Source organism: Salvelinus fontinalis, chromosome 9, assembly GCF_029448725.1.
Source record: "Salvelinus fontinalis isolate EN_2023a chromosome 9, ASM2944872v1, whole genome shotgun sequence".
NCBI lineage: Eukaryota > Metazoa > Chordata > Actinopteri > Salmoniformes > Salmonidae > Salvelinus > Salvelinus fontinalis.
In genome coordinates, this window is record NC_074673.1 from 18,378,489 (window position 1) to 18,401,621 (window position 23,133).

At 42.2% G+C, this 23,133-nt stretch overlaps 1 protein-coding gene across 4 annotated transcripts in view; it reads right to left on the reverse strand.

Moving 5' to 3' along the window:
• Nucleotides 1-23,133, reverse strand: part of LOC129862199 (ELKS/Rab6-interacting/CAST family member 1-like) — a 40,481-nt gene that overhangs the window by 7,376 nt on the left and 9,972 nt on the right. The window contains exons 4-21 of one of the 4 annotated variants that reach the window (XR_008760736.1): nt 15,879-16,170; nt 15,659-15,786; nt 15,452-15,526; nt 11,767-11,922; nt 11,302-11,469; nt 10,270-10,437; nt 10,004-10,141; nt 9,688-9,828; nt 9,457-9,597; nt 9,188-9,381; nt 8,934-8,945; nt 8,523-8,658; nt 8,212-8,343; nt 5,630-5,790; nt 5,315-5,462; nt 4,865-4,960; nt 4,491-4,568; nt 3,854-3,943 (exon numbers count right to left, since the gene is read on the reverse strand). Coding sequence is in view for 2 of the 4 variants with exons in the window: in XM_055933619.1 (XP_055789594.1) it covers nt 3,758-3,943; nt 4,865-4,960; nt 5,315-5,462; nt 5,630-5,790; nt 8,212-8,343; nt 8,523-8,658; nt 8,934-8,945; nt 9,188-9,381; nt 9,457-9,597; nt 9,688-9,828; nt 10,004-10,141; nt 10,270-10,437; nt 11,302-11,469; nt 11,767-11,922; nt 15,452-15,526; nt 15,659-15,786; nt 15,879-16,170 (2,472 nt within the window). In the remaining 2 variants the exon portion in view is untranslated. Of the gene's footprint in view, nt 1-3,757; nt 3,944-4,490; nt 4,569-4,864; nt 4,961-5,314; nt 5,463-5,629; nt 5,791-8,211; nt 8,344-8,522; nt 8,659-8,933; nt 8,946-9,187; nt 9,382-9,456; nt 9,598-9,687; nt 9,829-10,003; nt 10,142-10,269; nt 10,438-11,301; nt 11,470-11,766; nt 11,923-15,451; nt 15,527-15,658; nt 15,787-15,878; nt 16,171-23,133 lie in introns of those variants that run through there. The other 3 variants (XM_055933619.1, XR_008760737.1, XM_055933620.1) reach the window with 3 other exon arrangements.

The following is a 23,133-nucleotide window of genomic DNA, read 5'->3' on the forward strand; positions in this document are numbered from 1 at the left end:
AGTATGGTATGTTGGACAAAAGTGTGTCCTGCTGTGTGTGTGAGTGTAACTATTTGATTGACTCAGTTGTTCACAGACACAAGCTACAATATGTGGTTGGCAGACAAACATGGAATGTGTTGCCATAACTTGACAGAGCACCATTACCATGGTAACACATTAACAACAGTGATAACATTCCCACAGAAATTACAAATATGAGAACAGACAACATGTACCAAACACTGCATGGACCAAAGTAAAATGGTAAGAGGACAACCTTATTCTAAAATTGATCAAATTGACTACTCTCCCAGTCCCTGTTGGCATTCAAGCCAGAGAATCTTGTTTCTCATGGTCTGAGAGTCCTTAGGTGCCTTTTGACCAACTCCAAGCGGGCCGCCATGTCCCTTTTACTGAGGAGTGGCTTCCGGTCTGGCCACTCTACCATAAAGCTCTACGGACAATTTCTTTGACCTCATGGCTTGGTTTTTGCTCTGACATGCACTGTCAACTGTGAGACCTTATATATATATATATTGCCAGCAGCATACCACCCTGCATACCACTGCTGGCTTGCTTCTGAAGCTAAGCAGGGTTGGTCCTGGTCAGGCCCTGGATGGGAGACCAGATGCTGCTGGAAGTGGTGTTGGAGGGCCAGTAGGAGGCACTCTTTCCTCTGGTCTAAAAAATATCCCAATGCCCCAGGGCAGTGATTGGGGACACTGCCCTGTGTAGGGTGCCGTCTTTCGGATGGGACGTTAAACGGGTGTCCTGACTCTCTGAGGTCATTAAAGATCCCATGGCACTTATCGTAAGAGTAGGGGTGTTAACCCCGGTGTCCTGGCTAAATTCCCAATCTGGCCTTCAAACCATCATGGTCACCTAATAATCCCCAGTTTACAATTGGCTCATTCATCCCCCTCTCCCCTGTAACTATTCCCCAGGTCGTTGCTGCAAATGAGAACGTGTTCTCAGTCAACTTACCTGGTAAAATAACGGTAAAATAAAAATAAAAATAAATAGACAGGCGTGTGCCTTTCCAAATCATGTTCAATCAATTAAATTTACCACAGGTGGATTCCAATCAAGTTGTAGAAACATCAAGGATGATTAATGGAAACAGGATGTCCCTGAGGTCAATTTTGAGTCTCATAGCAAAGGGTCTGAATACATTTGTAAATAAGGCGTTTGTTTTTTGTTAATACATTTGCAGACATTTCTAAAAACCTGTTTTCGCTTTGTCATTATGGGATATTGTGTTTAGATTGCTGAGGATTTTGATTTATTTAATCAATTTAAGAATAAGGCTGTAACGTAACAAAATGTGGAAAGTCAAAGGGTCTGAATACTTTCCGAAAGCACTGTATAACTTAACCTCACTGGTGTAGGGGGCAGTATTTTCACGTCCGGATGAAAAGCGTGCCAAGAGTAAACTGCCTGCTACTCAGGCCCAGAGGCTAGGATATGCATATTATTAGTGGATTTGGATAGAAAACACTCTGAAGTTTCTAAAACTGTTTGAATGATGTCTGTGAGTATAACAGAACTCATATGGCAGGCGAAAACCTGACAAAAATCCAACAAGGAAATGGGAAATCTGAGGTTTGTAGTTTTTCAAGTGATTGGTTATCCAATATACTGTGTCTATGGGGTCAGATCATTTCCTAAGGCTTCCACTAGATGTCAACAGTATTTATAACGTTGTTTCAAACTTTTACTATGAAAGGGGAGCGAATAAGAGCTGTTTGAACCAGTGGTCAGGCTGAAAGCCTTTAGTTTAGTCACGCGCACGGCCGTGAGCACGAGCTCCGTTCCCTTTCATTTCTAAAGACAAAGGAATTGTCCGGTTGGAATATTATTGAAGATTTATGATAAAAACATCCTAAAGATTGATTCTATACATTGTTTGACATGTTTCTACAAACTGTAATGGAACTTTTTTGACTTTTCGTCTGGACTTAGTGCCTGCGTCTTGTGCATTTGGATTACTGGACTAAACGCGCAAACAAAAAGGAGGTATTTGGACATAAAGATGAACTCTATCCAACAAAACAAACATTTGTTGTCTAACATGGAGACCTGGGAGTACCATCAGATGAAGATCATCAAAGGTAAGTGATTCATTTTAAAGCTATTTCTGACTTTTGTGACACCTCTCTTGGTTGAAAAATGGCTGTATGGTTTTCTGTGGCTAGGCGCTGACCTAACATAATCGCATGGTGTGCTTTTGCCGTAAAGCCTTTTTGAAATCTGACACAGCGGTTGCATTAAGGAGAAGTTTCTTTAATCGTATGTTAAACACTTGTATCTTTGATCAATGTTTATGATGAGTATTTCTGTCATTTGATGTGGTTCTCTGCACTTTCACCGAATGTTTGTTTGAGACAATGCATTTCTGAACATAACGCGCCAATTTCAAATGAGGTTTTTGGACATAAAGATTAACTTTATCGAACAAAACACACATTTATTGTCTAACATGGAGTCCTGGGAGTGCCATCTGATGAAGATCAAAGGTTAGTGATTAATTTAATCGCTATTTCTGACTTTTGTGAGCCCTCTCCTTGGCTGGAAAATGGCTGTATGGTTTTCTGTGACTAGGCGCTGACCTAACATAATCGCATGGTGTGCTTTCGCAGTAAAGCCTTTTTGAAATCGGACCCTGTGGTTGTATTTACAAGAAGTTTATCTTTAAAATGGTGTATAATATTTGTATGTTTGAGGAATTTTAATTATGGGATTTCTGTTGTTTTGAATTTGGCGCCCTGCAATTTCACTGGCTGTTGTCGAGGTGGGACGCTAGCGAGGTGGGACACTCTCTGGTGGGACACCATAGAGGTTAACAGAGCTTGAGAAAATCTGCAAGAAAAATCCCCAAATCTATATGTGCCAAGCTGATACAGACATACCCAAGACAACTCAAAGCTGTGCCAAAGGTGCTTCTACAAAGTATTGACTCAGGGGTGTGAATACTTATGTAAATGAGATATTTCTGTATTTCATTTCCCCAAAATTTGCTATCAAACGTGTTTTCACTGTCATTATGGGGTATTGTGTGTAGATGGGTGAGAAAATAATATATTTAATATATTTTTAATTCAGGCTGTAACAAAATGTGGATTAAGTCAAGGGGTATGAATACTTTCTGAAGGCACAATTTCCCACTCTTCCGCACCGAGTAGTCTGACGCTACAGGGCTCATCTCAAAGGCTCCATTTCCCTACATGGGAGCATTGTGAACCATATGTTCGGAGATTTGACTACGTTACATGTACATTGAACAACACAGCAGCTTTTCGGCATGTTTTGGTATTTCTGTATGAAAAAGAAAAGGAGAGCCGCACACTCTAGGAGCTCAGATGCAATAATTGTATAACCTAATAACCAACGTTACGACAGACAAGCTGTCTTCATCATACCCTGATTGGACCAACTCACTGCACCAACGTAAAAGAGCCAACTTCATCATACCCTGATGAAGACAGCTTGTCTGTCAAATTGTTGGTTATTAGGTTATAAAATTATTGCATCTGAGCTCCTAGTGTGTGCGGCTCTCCTTTTCTTTTTCAAGTGTTCTTCTCCGCTAGCCAGCATCTCGCCGAAACAGGTGTGCGTTTCTTTCGCTTCCAGAATGGTATTTCTGTATAACAAAAAATCTACAACGAAGTTGGCTCTTTTACAATGACGGTCAATGAGAAAGAACGTTTGCTTTCCCCCAATTTGTGGGCGTGGTCGAGGGGAATTCCTTCTTATGACATTAAATACCGACTGTTACCTGCTCCAGAGTCAACTTGTGTAGCTCCTCCTCCCAGGCTGGTGGGTTGGCGTGGTGATAGTGGGCGGGCGGGGTCAGGTCACTGAGGATGCTGGGGTCTCGGTCGTGGCAGAGGTCAGTCAGGTGGTCGATGTAGAGCTTCAGCTTACTGCGATTTTCACTCAGGGACAGGAGAGGGGGGATCATCTAGAGGGGACAGTGGGAAGGGGGAGAGGGAGTGGAGAAAGAAATGACGGAACCAGTTCGTTAGGTCCCAGTGTGTTCAGAGGCTTAACCATGCTAAACCAAAAGCATGGAGCATGCAGAAGGAAGAAGAACAAGGCTGCATCTCACATGCATTAAGGAGATGGGATTGTGGAGTATGGTATGTTGGACAAAAGTGTGTCCTGCTGTGTGTGTGAGTGTAACTATTTGATTGACTCAATTGTTCACAGACACAAGCTACAATATGTGGTTGGCAGACAAACATGGAATGTGTTGCCATAACTTGACAGAGCACCATTACCATGGTAACACATTAACAACAGTGATAACATTCCCACAGAAATTACAAATATGAGAACAGACAACATGTACCAAACACTGCATGGACCAAAGTAAAATGGTAAGAGGAGAAACGGATGACTAAACAAAATGGAGGAGCAGAACTAACACACTGAACGATGGAGTAAGGGCAAACATGCCAGGGAGAAGGTGAAGAATGGACAGATGACTGGCGTTCATTCATGCTCACCCTTCTGAACAAATTGGCAGAGAGAGAGAGGGGAGGAGGGCACAGGGTTGGCTATGCCCAGATACCCTCCTCATCATCCTATTGGGGGATGGTTTAGCCAATTGCAGCATTAGAAAAGAACACTTGGTTAGTGTGTGTGCACGAGACAGAACAAAGAGTGCGAGAGAGAACACTTAGGTTTAGGTGCTGAAGAAAGATTAAATTGTTTATATTAGGAGTGATGATTCAATTTCACTTTAGGGACAGAGAGACAGTTGACATATCTTCATATCGTGGAGAAAGAAAGTGTATTCTGGTTAAGCTGCACATGTGTTATCACAATAACACATTTTATCTAGATATATAGGATTCTGTTTGGTTGACTGGGTACTCACCTGATCTGGAGAAGGTTTGTGATTGGTCTGGTCGGGGGCGGTCTTCAGGTGGTCGTCCTCATAGTTGTCTGCCATTAGCTTCATACGGTTCTGAGTCTGGGAGAGCGAGAAAGAGGGAGGATGGAGGAGAAAGGGGGAAGAGAGGAGAATGTGGAAAGGATTTCAGGGAGAGAGACTTAACATATTTTTTTTACCAGCATACTCACGGTGCATTGAGCAGCCAGCTGTGCCGAGAGGAGTTTAAGGCTGCCTACTCTTGATTTTGACACTCGCTGCAAAGTTAAAAGCTATACCTATAAACTACCTAAGGTCTGTTTCATCTCTCCCCATTTCAGGTAAAGGAGAGGAGATGAGTAGAGGAAGTGACTTAGCATTATTGAAATACATCTATAATGTCACAGTGGCATATGTGGCCAGACCCAGGTTACGTGACGAGGTAGTGTTCCCTACCTGCTGTTTGAGCTGTTGTACCAGACGGTCCTTCTCCCTCTTCAGCAGAGCCACCTCATCCTGCGTCTTCTTCTTCTTGGACGATGACAGCTCCAGCAGGGCGATGTTGGCATCCTTCTCACTGATGGCTGCCAGCAGCGCCTCCTGTCTGCACCGAGGAGGAATTACAGGGTGGCATTTCAGAATAATGAGTCATCTACACTGTGCAGGATATTCTATTACCTGGGAGTTTTACAACATTACCTGACTGTAATATGTTTGTTGACTTGGTAAAGTGGGGGGGGGGGGGGTGGAAACAGTGTATGTTTGTCTTACTTCATCTCCAGCACCTCCTCCAGGTGTTTCCTGCGTTCAGCCCTCAGCGTGGTCAGATGGGCCTCCTTCTCACACAGGGACTGCTGGGTAGACGACAGCTTGGCCCTCATGGACTCCAGCTCCTGTTTCACCTTCTCCATCGCCCCCAGCAGCTCCTCAATCTGCACACACACACCATAGAATGAAGATTGTACAAACACACGAGTAGAGAAAGTGAAAATGTATGAGACGTGTTCATCATTCAAAGAAACTGTACAGACCAATTTTGATGAACTGTCAATCAAAGGCACTCTAAAGAGGGAGGGCCATCAGAGGTTATATGTTATTGAAAACATGGCTATATCCAGAAAGAACCCCTAACCCTTAGGCACTAGCCCTCACACCCTAGCCAGTGGTGTAAAGTACTTAAGTAGTACTTTAAAGTATTTTTACTTAAGTAGTTTTTTGGGGTCTCTCTACTTTACTTTTTATATTTTTGCCAACTTTTACTTCACTACATTCCTAAAGAAAATAATGTACTTTTTACTCCATACATTTTCCCTGACACCCAAAAGTACTAGTTACATTTTGACAGGAAAATGGTCCAATTCACACACTTATCAAGAGAACATCTCTGGTCATCCCTATTGCCTCTGATCTGGCGTACTCACTAAACACAAATACTTAGTTTGTAAATGGATTCTGAGTATGCCCCGACTATCCGTTAATGTAAAAAACAAGAAATGTATTTTATTTATTTAACCAGGCAAGTCAGTTAAGAACAAATTCTTATTTACAATGGATGGCCTACCCCGGCCAAACCCTAACGACGCTGGGCCAATTGTCTGCCGCCCTATGGGACTCCCAATCACGGCCGGTTGTGATACAGCCTGGAATCGAACCAGGGTCTGTAGTGACGCCTCTAGCACTGAGATGCAATGCCTTAGACCACTGCGTACTTTTGATACTTAAGTATATTTAAAACCAAATAATGTTGGACTTTTACTCGAGTAGTATTTTACTGGATGACTTTCACTTGAGTCATTTTCTATTAACGAATCTTTACTTTTACCCAAGTATGACAATTGAGTACTGTTTCCACCACTGCCCCTAGGAACTTGTGTAAATCTGAATGGATTGATGCGTAATAGACCAGCAATATGGTGAACAGGGCTAGGCAACTTAATTCAGCTGTAGGTCGGATTTTGTCGGATCGACTGGTCAGGGGTCGGGAACATAATTATAATATTTGTACACTGCAAATTGACCACAACTAAGCCCAAAAAGAGATTGTATTTTAAAATAACACAAATTTCATACTTTGATTACATTGAGACACGGTCACGTCTCTTTTTTTAATTTTATAGTGGGAATACTTAGTAAACAGATTCTCATTTTTAGCTGAAAACTTTTTTGACCAAAAACTAAACTCCTTTCATAAAAAATAAATCATTTGCTGGGTGGTTTTACCGACCCCTGGGCCAGGGTTTGTTTCTGGACCCAACCCCACTGAGGAGATTGATGTACAACAAGGGGCTCCAATGACAGCTCTAAACATCACTAAATAAACTACTCACTGCAGTACTTCCATTTACCTGGCATTTACTTAGAAGTCACATGGTTAACAGTACAACTCAATATGGCTAAATAATAACTATTGAATTAGCTGGGGTGCATTGTAAATACTAAATAGCACCATCAATACACATGTTAGTATTATCATCGATTACTAACTAGCTGCAGATTGACATTACTAGAAATACGTACCAGAAGTAGAGCCCCACCAATACTAAAATCTGCACACCGATAATAAAATCGTCCGATATTGGCCTTTTAACTCTATAAATCGGTATCGGACGTTAACTCCACCGATATTCAATAAATAAGATGAAAAAAGTGAATCTCATGCTTTTCTGAACACTGGCAGCCATTCTCATGTTGTGTCATTGACACAATGTATGAAATGAACATTTGAAGCATAGTTATTGGACATTTTATGAGAATTCAGTGTGGGAAACACACCTTTTCGATTTCCCCGATGTAAAACAGTATATCTGCAAATATATCGGTACGTTTTTCCTCCTAGAAATCAGACTCCCCAAAAAACACATGGGTCAGGCTCTAACCAGAAGGTTCTAGTTTAGTTGACGCCATGTAATTTCAAAGTGAATAGTAGGTAAATGGTAACATGGTCTAAAGAGCTACTACTGATCCAAACGGTGAAATACAACAGAGGGGGCATTATTATGTCATACCTTAGACCACTTAAACTGGGCGTTGTTGGACTCATGCATTGGTTTGTGTGAGTGCTTCTGAGAGGCAGTGAGTAGCAGAGATAAAACAGGAGAAAATTAGAGATAAGAAAACTAAGAAAAGGAGGGATAGCAGGGAGAGAGTGAAACGTAGCAAGCAGGGATGAAAGGAGATCGAAGCCGTCTGTGTGTGCGTGTGTGTGTATCTGTGTTCGTGTAGCTTTGTACGTGTATGTGTGCTTTCTCAAGGTGTTCTTTTAGTGTGTCCACTTGTGTTGCATGTGTGTGTATTTGTGTTGCAAGTGTGTGTTTGGGTGTGTGCATGTGTACTTCTGTTGCATGTGAGCGTACCTGTTTTTCCTGGTGGTTCCTGGCAGCCTCCTCCTGTGCCAGCACCATCTCTCTCTCCGCTGTGATCTGAACACTCTCTCTCAGAGCCTCCTCTAACTCCTCGATACGTTCCGTCTTCGACCGCAGAGAGTCCTGGAGGGGAGAGGAAGAGAAGAGGACAGGGGGAGGAGAGAAGACAGAGGAAGACAATTAAGGATATTGATGTCGAACTACATTTAGTACAACAAGGGAAGCTTTCTTTGTGAGTGTTGACATTAGTCACATGCATTGATACAGCCCCCCCCCCCCCCCCCCCACCCACCACGCCTCACCTTGACCTGTTGAGAGCTCTCTGAGATGTTGTCCTCTCTCTTTTTGGCTTCGTCCATAAGTTGGGCGTTCCTACTCTTCTCCACATGCTCCTTTTGTTTCAGTGATGCCACCTTCTTACTCTGGTCCTTGGTCTGTCTGCAGGGCACCATGGGACACAGGAGGACTGGGTTACACACAATCCCATAGGCTTACACACATTACACTGAAGCATCACAGAGTGAGAGGGAGTTAGACAGAAAGAGGGGGGAGAGAGAGAAAGTGAAGCGGGGTGAAGAAACTGGTGAAAGTGAGAGCAGGAGGGGAGCGGGAGGGAGAGCAAAAGCAATTGAGGAGAAGCGAGGGGGGATGGGAGAAGGGTGTGAGGAAGTCAAGCCAGTGCATAGAGGCCATGTAGAAAACATGTTACTAACCTGGAGGACTGACTGGAGAGTTCCAGTGAAAAGACAAGGCAGGAGAGAGAAACACAGATTCAGAGAGCTGGAAGATGAGAAGGGAGGAGAAGAGTAGGACCGTGTGGTATTTCAGAAGAAAACACCTACATTAGACGATGTAGGAGCTCATACACATTTCTATAGATAGACTGCTGTTTACAGAGACTATGAGTCAGACACACAGACACAAACAAACAGTCAGGGTCAGAGAAAGATTAACACCACACACACACCTCTCCAGCTCATTGATCTTGCGGTCCTTGTCATTCTTCTCGTTCTCCATCTCTCTCAGGATCTCCAGCAGTCGGTCTACCTCCGCCTGAGCCTTCCCAGAATCCTCTCGGTGTCGGGTAACTTCCCTCTCCAGGGAGGTGATGAGCTCCGACAGCTCTGTGTTCGCTTTGGCCTCCAACGTCGCATTCTGGGCCTGGAAACAGACACACAGTCAGACACACACGCAGCAAAAGTGGTCTTAGATCAGTGTCTAAGGTAAATACCTCACCCTCTTGAGCTGGTTCTCCAGTTTGAGACACGCCTCCTTCCTCTGCTCCAGAGAGATCTCCATAGTCTTCAGCTTGGAGTCTTTCTTCAGCCCTGAGGAAGCCAGGGACGATGCATGCTCCTTTAGGTCCAACAGGTTAGTCTGGAGAGAGGATGGGGTTAATAAAGTGTGTCAACAGTGTGTGTGTGTGTGTGTGTGTGTGTGTGTGTGTGTGTGTGTGTGTGTGTTCACCTCTCTGTCAGACAGATCTCCCTGCAGCAGACTGACTTTCTCCTTCAGATCCTTCAGCTCTTTCTTGTTGCTGTCGATCTCCTCAGTCTTCTCCCTGTCGTCTCTGTCTCTCTGCTCCTTCAGACGCTCGATGATACGCTCCTTCAGGGGAGAGAATAGGAGGGGAGGCACAGAACAACATCATCATCACGTCAATTCAGAGCCCATATGAGAGGACTACAAACATCCAGGACAGAAACGGCATGACTTTAAATAACACACATTGCTTGTGTCTCTCTGTTGGAGTCAGTGTGTGTGTGTCTGCATGTGTGTGTACCTTCTCAGCAAGGGACTCCTCCAGTGTGGTGAGAGCGGTGTCTGTGTTAGAGGTGTCTGCCTGTAGAGACTTGACTCTCTCCTTCAGGCTGCTCATTTGCTTCTCCTTGTCTCTCAGCTGCTCCTGCAGGTTCTCAATCTGGACACACACACACAAAATTAGACGAGCTAGACAAAAGACATACAGAACAAGTCTACTAAATAGGACGTAGTATGAGGTAATGTATCCCATTGTATTATACAGCGTGCTATATAGTCGAGGCCCACCTTCTTCTGCAGGACGTTAACCTTGCTCTCCTTGACCTCCAGCATGTCCTTGAGGTCGTGGATCTCTCCGTTGAGCGTGCCCTTCTCCTCAGACATCTCCTGGATCTGTTTACTCTTCTTGTTCAGCGTGGTCTCCTTCTCCTCGAGACGCAGACGCAACGCATCCACCTGGCCAGCAGAGGGCAGAGGAGAACTACTCAGCATACTGGGTCTGTGTGTGTGCGCTGTACACTCACCAGACAGTTTATTAGGTACACCCATCAATTATCGGGAAGGACCCCCCGTTGCCTCCAGAATAGCCTGCATTCTTTGGGGCATTCTACAAGGTGTTGTAACGTTCCACAAGGATGTTAGTTCATGCTGACGCAATGGCATTACTCAGTTGCTGCAGATTGGACGGTGGTACATTCATGCTGAGAACAGCCTATTTCATCTCAGCCCAAAGATGATCTATTCAGTTGAGGTCTGCAGGCCACTCAAGTAAACTGAACTCACTGTCATGTTCCAGGCAATGTTTTTCCACTCCTCAATTGATCAGTGTTGGTGATTGCGTGCCCACTGGAGCCGCTTCTTCTTGTTTTTAGTTGATAGAAGTGGAACCCGGTGTGGTTGTCTGCTGCAATAGTCCATCCGTGACAAGGACTGACGAGTTGTGGGTCCCGAGATGCCGTTCTGCACACCACTTTTGTACTGTGGCGTTATTTGTCTGTTTGTTAACTTGCATGATTCTTACCATTCTCCTTCGACCTCTCATCAACAAGCAGTTGAGGGTGGCCGTTTCTAAGATACTGGATCCGGCATGACTGACACCGAGGATCATACCACACTCAAAGTCGCATTAGGTCACTTGTTTTGCCTGTTCAATCAAACAGTAACAATGCCTCAATGCCCGTATGCCTGCTTTATATAGCCACACATGGCCACATGAATCACTGTCTGTAGGGGCAATCAATTTGTGAACGTGGTGGTTTACTTAAACTGGCCAGTGAGTGTCTATATACTTATATTGCTGGTTCTGAAATGTGTGTGTACCTCTGTCTGTAGGATTGCAGCTCGTTGTTCTTTAGCGGTCAGTGACTCCTTGAGGACCTCGATGTGCTGTTTGCTGTCTGAGAACTGGTTGGTGAGAGTCTCCAGCTTGGTCCTCAACCCCATCAGCTCCGTCTCCTTCCTGCTGAGGTCCTGCTTTACCTGGTCCATCTGAGACAGTGAAAGAGAGCGAGAGAGAGGGAGGAGAAAGAAGGGAGAGGTGGAAGAAGAGGACAACAAGAGCAAAAGAAAGATGTAGAGGAGAGGTAGATGGTGATGAGCAGAGGAAGGAGGGTTGGGATATGAAGAGAACATGTACAACTACAGAACAGATTGATATTGAGCTGATTGGAAGGAACTGAACCGACCTCTAACCTCTCAGAACCAAGGGGACTTGAAGCCTGACCAATATAAACTGATAGAAATGGAATTCTGATCAATGGAAACTGAGGGGAAGTGACCTCACACCTTGTTCTTCATAAACTTGGTGTGGCTGCGGTAGACTTCCATCTGTTTCATCTCCTCTTGTCTCTCCTCACAGCTCAGCAGGCCATTGGACTTCAACATAATCACCTCCTCCTCCATGTCCCTCAGACCTCGCTCCAGAGAGTTGATCTTAGCATCCTGACACACATCAGACAGAGAAGGGGTTAATGCAATAGGGCTGTCGGACCCCCCAAAAAAATCTTGGTCGACCAAGTCGTTCTTTCATCGTTGTTCTTTCGACCAATCGATTGGTCTAAATTTTAAAATGGGTATTTTTCAATAGATAGACACATCCTATGTGTTTTAATCAAATCAACTACATGCATTGAGCTTGTCTGATACTTGAAGAACACTGTTTTATGAAATAATTAAGACACACAAATGACTAGAGGGAGTCTGACTGCAATTGATTTGATTGTGCCGGATTCAGACTTGCTGTGTTGTGTTAAAATGACAGCGAGTGACTGTGTGACTAGCACCACCCATAATTACTGCCATTTCTGATCCCTAATTTGTTTAGGAAAAATTTTCCCCATTCCCTCAACCCTTGCTCTCTTTACATGAAACAGGTATGTATTGCATGCAAGTGACCAATAGGGTCTGTCCTATAACATATCATAATCACATTAATACATTAGTTATAACAAACTTTTAACACCGTAACAGCAAAATGGATGCAGAGGACATGAGAAATAAACTCCAAACGGGGAATGTTTACTGGTTGCTCAGGAGGTAAAGGGGAAGTCAGTTGTGGAAAATACTGGGGAAGGTGAGGAGCAAGCGCTGCGTGCATATTATTTGTGCCAAACAGGTGCTGTTAGATTACAATATACATTTTTCTGACCGTTTGGAACAATGTCAACACTAAATCAATTATAAGCATACCAACGTTTTTTTGTTAAGCCTTTTTTACAGCAAATATGAAAAATAGACTCATTCATTCGTGAATGCAATTTCCGAAATGCAACGGTTTATTTATTTTTTACGCTAATCAGGGGTCGCTTTGATATTTTATGTTAAAACTAAAATGCTTGATTGCATTTCAAAATCATGAATGACTCATATGCTGTGTGACGACATCAACTAATACATTATTGATTGATACAGTCGCCTATATAAGTATTGAAATATGTCTAAGTAAGTTACGGTATTAAGACTAAACAGGAAGAGCTCTCAGGCCTACAACTCGATGGTGGTTATACAAGGCCGCTATACTAAGTCTACCAATGATAATGACATTACTTATTATTGTAATTAGGGATGCACGATATATCGGTGAGCATATCAAATCGGCCGATATTAGCTAAAAAAGCCAACATCGGCCCGATGTCTAATTTAACGTCAGTGTGCAAAACCGATGTCAAAGCTGACGTGCATAGCTATATAAAACGTAGGTAGATGACGTAATGACGCCACAAAAACAACAGCACTACACAGAAAAGCAGAAAAATTCTAAGCACACACTTTCAACAACTAAACAAGTTCAAGTCCAGCAGTCATTTAAAAGAATAAGAAAATTCACAGAGACAACTCAAAGGAGAAATCCATTTGACACCAAGATAATGGAATTCATTGCCCTTGACAATCAACCGTTCTCTGTCGTGGATGATGTTGGCTTCCGCTGACTGGTCGAGCCCCGGTACACACTACCAAGTGACACAGTATTGTTGAAACACATCCTTGAGTACTTGCTATGGGTGTCACTGATACTAGCTTCACGAATGACATTTGGACCAGCGATGTCAGCCTCATGAGCATGCTGAGTCTGACAGCACAGTGGGTCGACGATGATTTCACACTGAGGAAAGCCATATTGCATGCTCAAGAATGTGCTGGTTCTTATAACGCTGCTGCCATTTCAATGGCATTTGAGAACATGTCTGAAACATGAACAAACTCTTAGCTCCATTCAAACAACTGACTCAAGAAATAAGCTAATCAACTGTGTCTGCAGCAGACGTGATACCCTCTGTCATGGCATTGAAACGCCTGCTCAACAAAACTGTCGACACAGACCGTGGGGTTAAAACTTACAAAAGTACTCAAGACTGTGAACAAGCGATTCAGTGGCATTCTCTCTGAGTCTCTACTGTGTCGCCATTATGCTCAATGCTAGGTACAAGGACCTCTACCTCAATGCAGACAAGAAACAGGGTTTATGTGAAATGTTAGACACAGCTGGACAAGATGGAAACGGACACAGTGACAGTGCGCACTGAGGAAGAGAGGCCACGGACACACAGAGCTGAAACTTCACTGCTTGACATGTATGATGAAATCCTGGTTGAGAATGAAACGACTGAACAACGAAACAGCACAGCAAGTAAGTGAAAGAAATAGGCTTTACTGGTAATGGGGACATAGGGAAATGCCAACAAAATCACTTTTTGGTTAGTTTGGTGTGTAACCTTTATTTAACTAGGCAAGTCAGTTAAGAACAAATTCTTATTTACAATGACGGCCTACACCGACCAAACACGGACGAAGCTAGGCCAATTGTGCGCCACCCTATGGGACTCCCAATCACTGCTGGATGTGATACAGGCTGGATTCGAACCAGAGACTGTAGTGACGCATCTTGCACTGAGATGCAGTGCCTTAGACCGCTGCGTCCATGTGTGTGTGATAACCATTTCACTGTCCTAGAATGTTTAAAAGGCCACTAAAATTTTAAATATCAGTTATCACTATAATTTTTTGGGGCAAGGAAAATATCGGATATCGGTATCGGGCAAAAATGTAATATCGGTGCATCCCTAATTGTAATGATAATAATAACAACAACAACAACAACGAAATCAAGAAAAAGGAGGGCTCTTATTTTTATAAATATTATTTCTCTGACAATTTGGGAGTGTAAACACTAAATACATAAGTAATACCAGAGAGGCTGTTCTAATGAAAAAAAGTATAAAGCCTTTATTACAGCATAGCAAAGATTAAAAACAGACGAATTTGTGAAATTGTTTATCCGACATGTTGTGGTTACGTGAGGCTTGGTGCTGACGGAATCAGTAGGCTATTAAACAAACACTCAAACAGGCAACAGAAGCAGGATCTGTCTTATTTTTGTAGATATACAGTTCATTTGGAAAGTATTCAGACCCCTTGACTTTTTCCACATTGTTACGTTACAGCCTTATTCTCAAAATGGATGGAATACATTTTTCCCCCTAATTTTAGACAATTAAAGCAAGGGCTGTTTTCTCGTCTTGTCATTCTGCTGCTGCTTCTGCCACATTGTTCTCAACACCAAAAAGCTGGTTAACTTTGCTATTATGCACATAGCAACATGGTTTAGGAAAAGGTGCCAATTCAACAGCGTGTTTCAGTACTGTGGACAGCGACTGCTATCCAACACGGGAGAAAGCGCATTTGTTATAAAATAATCATATTTTGTATTAGTGTTGCACCATTGTTGTTACAAAATATAGGCCTAAGCATATGCAATTTCAGTAGCACATGTCTTAAGAGTGATGGACTGTCCCATCCCCACAACCTCCACTTAGGCGCAAATCATACAGGTTTCTTGTACACCATGATTTCTTTTGGGGGTGGGGGGGGCGACTGTTCGACTGAAGAAATCTCCGTCGACCAGCAGTCTATCGACCAAACCATCGACCAAATGGGTCAGCCCTATAATACACACACACACACAGATGGGTACCTTCATGTCGATGACAGTCTGTAGAGCCTTGGTTTTTGTGGACTCTGGGGTTCCCTCGTATCGACGGTGCAGCTCCTAAAGAGAACAAGGTCGTTACGCTCCACACGTTGTCTACTACACACCACTCAATCCCTAATAGTTTGTGGTGTGACCCAACTTAAGCTCAATTTGTTACCTCCCTCCCTCGCCTCTCGCTGAGTTCCTCACCTCTCGTAGAGCAGTTGTCTCCCTGTCTCTCTGGTCCAGTAGGGACTCTAGATGGTGTCTGTGCATCTCAGCATCAGCCAGTCTCCTGGTTCTCTCCTGGTCTTCCTCTGACGCCTTAGCCGACGGCCCTGGAATATAATACAATAATATGGTCATTTAGAAGATGTTAATATAAAAACATTACTAATACGGCCACAGCGTGTGGGGCATGGTAACCCACCTTTGCTTTGCAGCATCTCCAGTAGTTTCTTGATGGACTCGTCCCGGGCGCCCAGGGTCTGTTTCTGGGTGACTATCCTCAGCTCCATCTCCTCCAGGGTCTTTCTGAGCAGGAACAGCTCCTTGACCTGACGCTCGTGGTCCCCGTGCAGCCGACGGTAGTTCTCCTCCGTGGGTTCAGAGGTCAGGGCCAGGTCATGACCTTGGCTGGAAGGGTCCTGCTGAAGCAACTGGTTCAGGTCTCTCTGTATCCTCAGTTCATCCTGCAATGCCTGGACTGTCATATGGAGGTGCTGGGGGGGAGAGGGGACGCCAGAGAGAGAGACAGAGACAGAGGTTATCTATTTATGTTTCACCTTTCATTTCAGGATGCTGCATAAAATAAGATGGAGTAGGGATTCATTTGTTTATTTATCAAATAGAGGGGGAAAGGGAGAGAGAAGGAGAAGTGGAGCGAAGGATAGAAGGATACAGCAACAAGTAGGACACCATCTACTCAAATCAGGGCATTCCCATCCAGTGGAATACAGAGTGAGCAAAAGTACAAACCAGCCAGCATTCATTCTTTGGAGCCTGTACTGCCACAGTTCTTTGACAGACCAGCTATGTGACAGAAATACAATGCTGTGTTCTATTCTCTCATTTGGATCAGCTGGGAGATGTTTCAGACAACAGCACAAAAACAAGTCAGTGCCTGTATCCATCGCTCTCCTCCTCTGCCACTCACTATGTCTCTTTCACTCATTCACCCTCCCGCTCACTCTCTCACCTTCCCTCATTCTCCCATACCCAGTGACTAAGTCTGACTCACTGAGATCTCGCTCTAAGAGACAACAGAGAGGCGTTTAAAAAGGTACAATTCAGCCATTTTTATCTCAAAATCGAATTTCTGGATAACAAGTAGCCCTTCACACTCATATCTGTATATGGGTTGAAAATAGCAGATTTGGGCACTGATAAGCGCCTAAATGGTAACGCAGTGGCTGTACAGTAACATGCTATAAATGACAAAGCTCAGACTGAGCTTCACAGCGCTGTATGACTGACAGCCGTTCTGAACTTGAGAACTGCACGCGACAACAACTTGCCCCTATCCCTTCCGCTAATTGGGCAACTTTTGAAAAAGATGTCTCGTCTGAGTGAGGGAAATGCTGTAAATTAAGACGACTCTATTATAGAGAGATTAGACATTGAGTGTAATAAATACCACTTTGATATCATACAAGAAAGCCACATTTCCATATCATAAAACTAATGTCATATACACAGTGTCAATGTTGATGATCACCATGTCTGATGTAGTTACAAGATGACATGGTGTCATACCCTGGGTTGTTCAGAACAGAATGAGACTGTCTATTGTGAAGAAAATTTGCAGCGGAACACGCACCTGAATGACCCAGTCCATTTTTGTGTAATGTTGCATCTACCCCACATTCCCCAGGAATAGTCTTAACATGTTACTGAATGTATCCAGAGTATTTTTAGATTTTGTTATCAACAAATGCTGCGAAAAGTACAGTAAATGTAAAATGCACATAAAAATCAACAGTGTAATGTTTGGATTCAGTCTTGTGTCAGGTGAACAGTTGTGTCCTTAACTTTAGGCTAATACTTTTCCCATAATCTCTAAATTGTTCCCTTTCAATTGCTACTATGTTTATGCATATGCTTTTCATATTTCTTCTGGAAGAAATATTTCAATTTAGCTCTATCTATACAGGCCAATTGCCAGGACTGTAAAGGATTCTTTTTGTTGAAAAAATTGTCAAAAAGAAACAAAGAAATTGCTCCCTAGCCAAGAGCAATTTCTCAAGCAAGAATTTTGCTAGGACTGTCTGGGAGTGGTCTGAGTGGGGAGGGGAAGGCAGAAAACTAGCTGTTATTGGTGAGTTTTGAACCGGTTTCTTATTGGTCTATTAAAACTTCTTGTCAATTTTTTTATTTTATTTTATTTATTTCACCTTTATTTAACCAGGTAGGCTAGTTGAGAACAAGTTCTCATTTGCAACTGCGACCTGGCCAAGATAAAGCATAGCAGTGTGAACAGACAACAACACAGAGTTACACATGGAGTAAACAATAAACAAGTCAATAACATGGTAGAAAAAAGAGAATTCAATATGGGGGCTGTTTCATTATTGGAAAAAAATAGTGCCCAAATTAAACTGCCTCGTACTCAATTCTTGGTCGTACAATATGCATATTATTATTACGATTGGATAGAAAACATTCTCTAGTTTCTAAAACCGTTTGAATTATGTCTGTGAGTGAAACAGAACTGGACTTAGAGCAATTTCCCTATGTGTATGTGAGAATGCAGAATTTTCCAACCTGCTCTCAGACCTGTTTATAAATCTGCCTGTCTTCTATTGGTTGAGATGCACTGCATATGCCTTCCCCTGGGTGTCAGCGAATAGAGGGTCTTGAAATGGAGTCTCTAGGCAGATCAAAAAGTCTATAAATTGATTGGAATCCAGGTGTCCCCTATTTTGACTCTTCGCTCTGACGCAGGGAGGATCTTGGCATGTCGTTTTAGAAGCTCCTGTTTTAGCTCCTAGATATATCCGGCTCTGTTTTTATTCGATATAGGCTTTAAAGACATCATAATCTTGTTATTTTAAACCGAGTTATATCAGTTTATGTCAGTATATTGCGATTTTCGGGTATTTCATTTTCTGGCGCTGTAGGAAGTTGGGTATCTCTCTCTCGCATGCTATCGTTTACTGCTAATTGCAACGTGGAAGACGACTTTCTCCAACCCAGCAACGATTCTTTTGGACAAAGGACACCTATCCCAAGATTCTGATGAGAGGTCATCAAAAAGTAAGAACTATTTATGCTGATAATTCATTGTTCTGTTGAAAAAAGTCAAATGCATAAGACGCCATTACTTGCAGTGTAGCCTTGCTTTATCGCACGCTGTATTGCGCAGTAACGTTAATTTAAAAAATGTAACCCAGCGATTGCATTAAGAACTAATTTGTCTTTCAATTGCTGTCCAACCTGTATTTTTTTAGTCAAGTTTATGAATAGTTTTCGATAAGAATAGGTGCCTTTCCAAGATGGCGCCGGACAGATTGCTTGATGTTTTGGAAACTATTCTCATTGTATAAGCACGATTTGTGCCGCTAAATATGCACATTTTCTTACAAACTCTATATGCATTGTGTAATATGATGTTATAGGACTGTCATCTGAAGAATTCTGCGAAGGTTATTGAAAAAATTAATATATTTTGGTGGTTTATACGTTATCGCTATTTTTGCCTTGAATCAATGCTGGTGTGATGTTTGCTATTGTGGTAAGCTAATATAACGCTATATTGTGTTTTCGCTGTAAAACACTTAGAAAATTTGAAATATTGTCTGGATTTACAAGATCTGTGTCTTTCATCTGCTGTACGCTGTGTATTTTTAAGAAATGTTTTATGATGAGTAATTAGCTAATACACGATGGTCTCTGTAGTTATTCTAGTCGCTTTGGTGAGAGTTGTGATGGTGGCTGCAATGGTAAACTCTGATTTATACCTGAAATATGCAAATTTTTCTAACAAAACATATGCTATACAATAAATATATTATCAGACTATCTGATGAGGTTGTTTCTTGGTTAGTGGCTATTTATATCTTTATTTGGTCGAATTTGTGATAGCTACTGATGGAGTAAAGAAATGGTGGAGTAAAGAAGTGGTGTCTTTTGCTAACGTGGTTAGCTAATAGATTTACATATTGTGTCTTTCCTGTAAAACATTTTTTAAATCAGAAATGATGGCTTGATTCACAAGATGTGTATCTTTCATTTGGTGTCTTGGACTTGGGATTTCATGAACATTTTATTATATGATATCCCTGTGGCTTTAGGCTAGGCTATGCTAGTCAGCTTTTTTGATGGGGGTGCTCCCGGATCCGGGTTTGTGAGGCGTTAGAGGTTAAACTAATTTACCACCTGGTGATATCACCAGGCCAAAATTCAACACCGCCAAAACAAGCTGAAATGTTAGGTCTTTTCAAACAGCTCTTACTCTAAAAGGGCATTATCATTTTCACAATATTATTCTAACCTCAGTGTGGAAATGTATATAAACCACAGCAAAATCCTGTTTTTGACTGCACTTGGCCTTTAAGAGATGAGATGTAGCAAGCTGATCTAAACAGAACACACACAGTAAGCAAGGCTCTGCTACAGAGGGTCAAATCTGCAGCACATTGTGGTACAATGCTATGGGTCAAACGTTCAACAAACACTAACCTAACTCATCTCCCTCCCTCTCTTATCACATATCTGTTATAGATCCACTTTAATTGTTGCCAATTAAACATACTTTACATTGAACATTCTGACATGACAAATGGTGTATTTGAGTGGAGAGGTGAGAAGTGTTCAGTAACGAGCAATGTACATTTGTTGAGTATCAGTGGTGCTACAGTAGGAGATGGAATATGACAGCCATTTTACAGCGTCTGCCACGCGTTCAAAGACTAATAGCAGTCACTTATCACTGCGGATGAGGGGGATCAATGTCTTCTATTTTATACTAGGGATTTACAAGAGAGCTGCAGCCAACGCACACACACACACTGCATACACGAACATACATCCACGCACAGCAGGTCTTTCTCTCTCTTTGTTCCTCTACAGTGGTCTCTCTCTTTCACCCCCTCTTAACACTTGCTTTCTCTCTCACACACACACAAACGGGAGAGTGCTTGGCAGTGTGAGGGGCTGGACGTGGATGGTTAGACGGACAGTAGTGGGGCATTAGATAAGCGTGTGTGTGACTCAGCAGGCCATAATGGGCTGGAACAGAAACACCAAATTATCTAGATCAACCCATCCACTCCACTAGTCATTAAAGACATGCCTTCTGTCAGGGTGCCAGCGTTCAGAAGGGAAATACATTGATTTGAGTAGTGAAGTACAACACATGAGGTGAAAAATCCTCCAGGTTTTCCAGACATCTGGTTGCTACTAGATGGTTTCACTTGTAGATGATACACTAGTCCTGAAACAGAACTGGTCCCTGTTTCTTATACACTTCTTATACACTTCTTATACACTCTCCTGTTAAACCAGGATTGTGATGCCTGGAAATGCATTGCAAGACCTAAGGCCAAAATGAGCATAATGCACATCTGCACGCACGCACACACACACACACCTATGTTAGAAGACCGAAGGTTCAAGTGCAGAAAATCTCCCTCCCAACATTCACATATTTATACACACACAGTGATGGAGTGCTGAGCTGGTCATTAGACTAAACCAGGGGTAGGAAACTACATTTTACGAAACTACATTCAGCTCCGGGATGATTTTTGTCTGAAAGTCGTCTGTTCTTTCGACAAATTGATTATAGCACTTTATAACATGGGCTGGTGTAAAAAGGGGTTTATAAATACATTTGATTGACTGGTCGACATTTTTAAACATGCATTTTTCCATATATAGACAGACCCTATGTGTTTTAATAAAATCACCTACATTCATTGGGCTTGTCTGATGTTTAAGATTAAGGTTTGATGAAATAAGACAAATGCCTCAAGAGGGAGCCAGAGATCTAGACAACCAGAAGAAAAAACATGACCCAACTATTCTCCTCCCACTCCAGCAGGCTTTCACAGATTCTGCCATTACTCTCCTGAAGTTTCCGGTGAAAAGTTGCCTACTCCTCATGTAGCCTTTCTCGTGTTGAATGTCAATTTATCTTACTATTTCTACCTATCTGCTTGCAAGTTATGGTTTTCATATGCACATTTTCTTGAAAGGAAGACGTTATTATAAATGAACTGAAACTATCTCAAAATAATTATAATGTGGTTAATCAAAATTCTATCCAAATCTAAATTAAAATGTTACAAAGCTAAAAAGTAACTTCTATTGCCATCTATGTAGAAATAGCCTAAATAAAGCCAACAAATAAAATCACTGCAGCCTGCAGGTAGAAAATAAATCAGATAAAAATAAATATCCTATAAATCACATTGTTGCAGACAGGCCATGTGTAGCCAAACTTGAAACATTGCATCAACTATTAACTTGGGTCCGGCCCGAAGATTGCGCTAACGAACTTGCAACTTTGCATGAAATATTCTGGGCCCTTTAGAGTTCCCTGCTATAGTGAGCTCGGAACAGACACGGCTGTAGGCTATTTGCACAAGGGAAAATATGCAGTTTTTGACTTTGGCAGGCGCTTACCGGAGCTGAGAACCGACAACTCAAATGTTCTACTGCTTGAGCTCCCGTTGCTCCTATAGAACATTAGCTCAAAAGTATTGTGGAACTCCTGCAGCTAAATATAAACAGTAACAGCACCCAAAATGAGTACAGAAACTTATTTCAGTCCAAGACAAGCACTGATAACATGTAATCAGGTAGGCCTATTTTATAACATTTGCACTGGATAAGAACATGACATTTTTCCCTTTCATGCTGAGTGGTTATCGAAAGGGAAGGAGCTGAAAATATTTTTCAAATACATTGAGCAACTATTGTCATTCTCAATGGATGTAAAAACAGACTTTGTATGGTTGCTGTTTGAGGTGAAGAAAACATTACGTTGAGAAGCTCAACAGGTCATTAGTGGTGGTGCGTTAAGCCAATCAGAAATACTATCAGATCCCAAAATGGACACATTTATATGCCTACAGTGCCTTCGGAAAGTATTGAGACCCCTTGACTTTTTCCACGTTAAGTTACAGCCTTATTTTAAAATTAATTAAATATATAATTTCCCTCGGCAATCTACACACAATACCCCATAATGATAAAGCAAAAACAGGTCAAGAAATGTTTTCAAATAAAAAACAAAAACAAATATGTAATACTTTTAGATAAGTATTCACACCCTTTGCAATGAGATTCGAAATTGAGCTCAGGTGCATCCTGTATGCATTGATCATCCTTGATATGTCTCTACATCTTGATTGGAATCCACCTGTGGTAAATTCAATTAATTAGAAATGATTTGGAAAGGCACACTCCTGTCTATATAAGCTCCCACAGTTGACAGTGCATGTCAGAGCAAAAACCAAGCCATGAGGTTGTTGCATGGCGCCGACAGATATGGTCTCCTCGCTTCGAGTTCTAAGGAAACTATGCAGTATTTTTTATTTTTTTTATGTATTATTTCTTACCCCAGGAAATCTTAAGTCTTATTACATACAGCCGGGAATAACTATTGGATATAAGAGCAACGTCAAATTACAAACATTACAACTTTCCCGAAGCGGATCCTCAGTTCGGACCACCACCCA